Genomic DNA, 6,446 nt, shown 5'->3' with positions numbered 1-6,446 from the left:
AATTAAGAGGTTGCGGGGTTCGAATCTCCTATTTTGGTAAAAAAAAAAAAAATAGTCCTAAAATCAAAATTTAATGCATCTAACCATAAAATTTTTCTAGGCATCAGCCTTTTCTTTTTCCGCGTAATATTCAGGATATGGCCTTTCTCTTTCTCCCATTCTTATGTTTTTTTCCTTCCATTCTTATGTTAACACAAAATGTTTTATGCTTGTATACCGGAATTTTTTTATTCAAAACCCAAGATTTTAATCATTTTATACAAGGGGAAAAATGAAATTCAAGAAATGAATTATTCTTCAAATAAATTATTTTAACCAACCGTCTAATTAGTAATTACCAAGTTAAAAAAAAAATAACTTTTAACCTTTAACCATTTTTCAAAAAATAACCAAATTCTTTTAAAGGTTTTTGCTCGAAGAGAATTAGGAAAAGAAAAAAAAAATAAACAAGAGAGATAGCAGGCAGTGCAAGTAATCAAAACAGGGAAAACACCAAGTTAGGAGAATATTCCATGGAGCAATTCTACACTTGAATTAAAGAAAGTGTGCCAGTGCACGAAAACATAAACTCTCTCTGCTATCACATAAGCACAACAGCACAAGCAATTCCAGATAGTAATAGTAATACCTTTCTTCCCTATTTTCCTTGCTCCTCCTTTTGCATACTCAAACTTTAACCTTGTGGTTCCAAGTGTAGCTCCTTTTTTTCCCTTTTCAATTGTTTCTTTGCAATATTTTGGAAATGTCAAGCTTTGACCTGGTGGCAAAGCATATATACCAAGTTCCTAAACTATTTTTCATCAACATCACCATCACAACCATACTAGGAACTTAGTTTCAATTCACCCATGAAGAAATAAATTGCAGCCTAAATGGGGTGTTTTTATTCCTTCTCTTGATAACCCAACAAGAAAAGATCTGTGGAATCACATATTTACACACTAGGGAATAACAGCATAGCAATGAAAAGAAAAATGAAGGGATCAACAAAAGATGCCCGAAGCTGTAAATTGCCATATAGGGGATCTGAGAACAGGACAGATTTACATAGGAAACTTCAGATAGAAGAACTACATTGAGAAAAGAGGAGATACATGGGGCAACCATGGTAAACATTAAAATAAAATGCTTTTAAATTATTTCAACCAAAAAATAAAAATAAAAAAATAAAAAAGCTTTACACAGAAAATTAAGATCCAAACTAATACTGATCACTTGGATAACATAAGCATATCAATAGGTTAATAGAACTGACTCGACCTACCGCCGTTTCTTGTTGGACGTGACGAGCAAACACCGGATACTGACTTCCAACGGATGTTCACATCTATTGCAGGTAATGCATAAGGATGGCCAAACACGGATATGCAGTTGATAGAAAAATAGACACGACTAGTCTGCGTGCATGTCCATGGCAGAATCATTGGGATTGAATGCACTAGAATCCCTGCTTTGTTGGTGAACAAAGCTTGGTTCACTGTTCCGATTTCCATTCACCAAGGAGGGGCCACTAGGGTAATTCCCACCCTCGCCAACTTGATAGTGCTGAAGACTTCGACGGATAGGGCTTGACAAAGCATTTGAAAACATAGAATTCTTTGGTTGATTATCACATTGTTCAGACCGGAGTCCCTGCCCCATCATTGTTTGGACAGAAGACCCTGAAGTTAATGGAAAGCCGGAATTAGTCACATGCATTACTGGTTGAGATTGTTGGTGTTGTGGTGGTGCTCTGGGCGACACAGATGGCTCCTCTCCACAATAATCAAGCTCATTCTGCAAACAGTGGAATAAACTTTCACATATGCACTTTACAACCAAGAATAACAAATCCAATAATCTCAAAGCCTAAAGGCATCCCAGAGCAGCCAAACATTGAGTATCACACTTTTCCCAAAACATCTACATATCTAAATAGCCACAACCACACACAACAACCATAATCGCTTTAATTTTCAGGGTAAGTTATCAATCTCAAAAATATTTTCTATCCTGCGTAACTACCCTTTTCGATTGCCACAAGATCATCAAGTTCTCAAGTTTCATAATCATATTCACAAGATTTTAAATGGATGATCCAGCAAATCTTCAAAGTGGCATAAGATCTACAATTATTTTTTCTACCTCTATCAAGAAGCAGCTTTAGGGCAATTTTGTACTGTCTTGAAGCCCACAAGTAAAATATACAACTTCAAATAAACCATTTCACAGAAACTAAAACTAAAAAGAACATCTCCATACAAACCATCTCTTAATTTAAGAAAATAAAAAAAGAAAGATAGACAGGATTGCAGAAAAACAGAATGAAAAGCAACAAGAAGTGAATTAGCCTACTTATAGATACAACAGACAACTGATAAATAAGCAAGCATAGTTTCTCCACTGAATGTTTCTTAAAACCATGAAAACTTCAACTGATAGTTGAGGAATGAAGACAGCAAGACTGGTATAGCATTTCAAAACTATCTTGTACCTCTTTCTCCATGGGCAGTAAAAGAACTCATCCCTGATCATGGGTGGGATTTGGGCCAAATTCTACACAAAATTCTGTGCTGCTTAGCTTAGGCCCTTCAAAAATTCAACAATCCCAAGAGAAAACCCAGCTCATGATCAGGTCAACTTCCGTAGATCACGCACTTTCTTTTCACTAACTTCCACTTCTATAGTCCATATATCTCTCTCAACCCCTTTTACCCCATGTGTGTGTTGGTGTTGTTTGCTAGAGAAATACACATTTCCCCCACTAAGCCACTCTCAATCAGCAGAAGGATTTATGAAAATTTATACATGATACTACCTGAATGTAGTTAAGTATATCAACTGTTGCAACCCTTGATCCTCCCTCTTGTTGTCTCCAGATCCACTGACAGAGTTTTTCCTAAAATCATAAAGGGATCCAAGAAAATGAAATAAGAACCAAGAAAACTTTCAAAATTGTTCAATGTTTCTCATACTAGAACCATAGCTGAAAATGGTTAAAACTTTAATAATCAAAGGAGGAGAAAATGGGGACAAGAATACGGGGTAATATTTTCCATCACAAGCTATCCCAAGTTCTTGAATTGAAACCAGGCTCCAAAAAGCAATCACCAAAGTCCATAATAATATTTAGAAAAGCAAACATGTATGAAAACCTGCTGAATGTTAGCAAAATTTCTCGAAAGTGGAAACAGAATATATTTTTGGACACTAATAAAGGCAAGCAAAAATTTTGCAAAAACTTCAAACTTCTAATCTCAACCGTCTCAATTTCATTTGAGAAAACATCATTTTACAACAATGTAAACCAACCTAGGCAACAGTACTTTCAAGTTTCACCTGATATCTGATTATATACTCAATCTAACATGGTTCAGTGAATCAAGATAAAGTTATTAGGTTAAATCCACTACATTAAAACACAACAAACAAACCAGCAACGAAATTAACAGAACCAGAATTCAGCAAAAGAATCTTAATGATTTTATTTTCCAAAACAATCATCAGCAATTGAATATCAGCATCTGCTAAGTTGAAACTCATGAGCACAGGCACATAGTGATTATTATACCTGAATATGAGCTGAATCCTTCAATCAAATATTACTAGAAGGACTTGTTCATTCACCTTAAGAACTATTAGCCAAATTTGGCCACATATTCAATAGTGAAGAGGCTAAGAATTGTTAGCATTCTTTACTTCCAACAATTAAAAAGATTTCCCTTGGTTTTAACAATTTAAAACCCTAAATATGATTCAGAGAAACACGCAAAAACAGAACAGCATCCGAAGATATGATACACTACAAGTCCACTTTTCATGCCATCCAACCATAACAATCCAAGGGATTTTTCAGCCTAGGCATAATTTAAAATTAAGATTCAAAATAAAACCATAAAAAAAATAATTTTATTATTTCTAACTTCCCCAAAAAAGAAAAAAACACGGAGAACAGCCCTAATAAAACCCAAGGGCAAAAACATCAAAGACCCAGAATTACAAAAGCTAAAAATCTAAGATCTTTGGAGCAACAAAACAAGAAAAAGTGAGAGGAGAATAATTACAAGACCGTGCCGTTCACCGGCTTGGAAAGAAAGCTTCTTCAAAGATTTTTTTTTTTTAATTAAATTAATTCATTATAAAAATTAATTATATTTGTTCTTTAGTCACTCTATTAATAATTTTCATGAATGAATAATGTTGTAAAACGTTGATTGACAACATACATAATACTTAACATATCTAATTTGAAGTTAAGGGGATAAAAAAATTACATGAATCAGCCAAATAAAAAAATTGGTTCATGAATCTACCAATCCACATTTATATATAGTTCGAATCACCTAATTCGAACTTCATTTCCATGTAATTTGAATCATACTGATTCTAATTACCTACACACGCACACACTAATTCGAATCAGGATGATTCGAATTACACACACGTGCACATAATAATTCGAATTGGGCAGATTCAAATTACTCAATTTAAAAAAATTATTAAAAAATTTTAAAATATATATTTCGTGAGTAATAATTTAAAAAAATTTAATAAAAAAATTTATTAAAAAAATTAATAATTTAAAAATTAAAAAATATATATTTTATTTCATACATTAAAAAAAAGCTAACAAAATATTTAATTACAAGATTTTTTTTAAAATATTAATGAGCTATCAATTCGAATTCCATACAATACTCTTTTGCCCATTTTTAATAGCTCACGAATATTTTTTAATAAATTTATTTAAATTATATGGTGAGATATTACATGATTCGAATTATGCATGGGAAAGTTCGAATCACTCTGATTCGAATTATATGGTGAGCAATTCAAATTCTATACAATACTCTTCTGCTCATGAATATTTTTTAATAAATTTATTTAAATTATACCACAAAAAAATATTTTATTCTATACAAAATAATTTTAAAAAGGGCTTAAAATATATTATGAGTACTATAAAAATTTGTAATGTCCTAATGACTTAGGACATTAAAGAAATACTCTATATAGTCAATAATAATTTAAAAATTAAAGAAAATATATTTTTATCATGTATTTACCTATATTTTGTATAGAATAAAATATATTTTTTAATTATTTTGTATGGAATAAAATATTTTCTTTAATTTCTAAATTATTATTGACTATGTGGAGTATTTTTTTTAAAATTTGAGTACATGCATGTATTTACTAAGTTATTAGAACATTACAAATTTTTATAGTACTCCTAACATTTTTTAAGCTATTTTTTAAAAATTATTTTGCATAGAATAAAATATTTTTTGTAGTATAATTGAAATAAATTTATTTAAAAATTTTATTAAAAAATATTCATGAGCTATTAAAAATGGGCAACAGAGTATTGTATGGAATTCGAATTGATAGCTCATTAATATTTTAAAGAAGTCTCGTAATTAAATATTTTGTTAGCTTTTTTTAATGTATGAAATAAAATATATATTTTTTTAATTTTAAATTATTAATTTTTTTTGTAATTTTTTTTAATAATTTTTTTTAAGTTATTACTCGAGAAATATATATTTTTAAATTTTTTAATAATTTTTTTAAATTGAGTAATTCGAATTTGTCCAATTCGAATTACTATGTACACGTGTGTAATTCGAATCACCCTGATTCGAATTAGTATGAGTGTAATTCGAATCAGTTTTATTCGAATTAGTGGGTGTGTGCATATGTATGATTCGAATTACATGGAAATAAAAATTGAATTAGGGTGATTCGAACTATATAGAAATGTGGACTGATTAATTCATGAACCAATTTTTGATTTGGCTGATTCATGTAATTTTTTCATCCCCTTGACTTAAATAAGTTATTTGCCCTTAATTAAATATTGACTAAATATGTTTATGAAAATATATTAATTTAATTCTTTTTTTTAACTACATGAACCCTATTTCCAATATGATATGTTAGCTAAATTGATAAATTTTCAAAATATATTTGGTCAGCTTTCAATTATATATATTAGGTGTCATGTATACTATTAATTAACATTTCACATAATCAATCATTGACAAAAATTATTAATTGAATAATTGAATGACAAATATAATTAATTTATAATTTTAAATAATTAATTTAATTGATAAATCTTTAACAAACGAATTTGGAGAACGTTTTATATTTCAACAACTAATTTAACTATTAAAAAATACATAAAAAAAAGTTTTAATGCCTTTCTTTTTCTTAACTCTATAGAAAGTAAACCTACCAAAGTACTCTAAAAAAGTTAAATATTCTTAAAAAAAATTAAAATGGCAATAAAAAGAAATTTATGAACTAGTTTGTAATTTTAGGTAAAATTTTTTTTCATATATGGGATTTTTTTGTAAAACTAGAAAATATTGGATTTTTTAGAATTTTATCAAAATATTAGAATAAAATTATAAAACAATAATTGAGTGAGATTTTTTTAAAAGAAAAATAAAAAATTATTC

The 6,446-nt window shown here is 29.4% G+C and overlaps 1 protein-coding gene across 1 annotated transcript; it reads right to left on the bottom strand.

Moving 5' to 3' along the window:
• LOC107618937 lies at window positions 984–4,079 on the bottom strand (the record flags this gene model as incomplete). The annotated part of the gene is given in 3 exon segments (XM_016321131.1): window positions 984–1,776; window positions 2,798–2,878; window positions 4,044–4,079. Coding segments are annotated over 3 exon segments (501 nt in total), but the record flags the coding sequence as incomplete, so codon positions are not given.

Source organism: Arachis ipaensis, chromosome B09, assembly GCF_000816755.2.
Source record: "Arachis ipaensis cultivar K30076 chromosome B09, Araip1.1, whole genome shotgun sequence".
Classification (NCBI taxonomy): Eukaryota; Viridiplantae; Streptophyta; class Magnoliopsida; order Fabales; family Fabaceae; genus Arachis; species Arachis ipaensis.
Note: the sequence above shows the minus strand (reverse complement) of the source record. Positions and strands in the feature narration are given on the sequence as shown.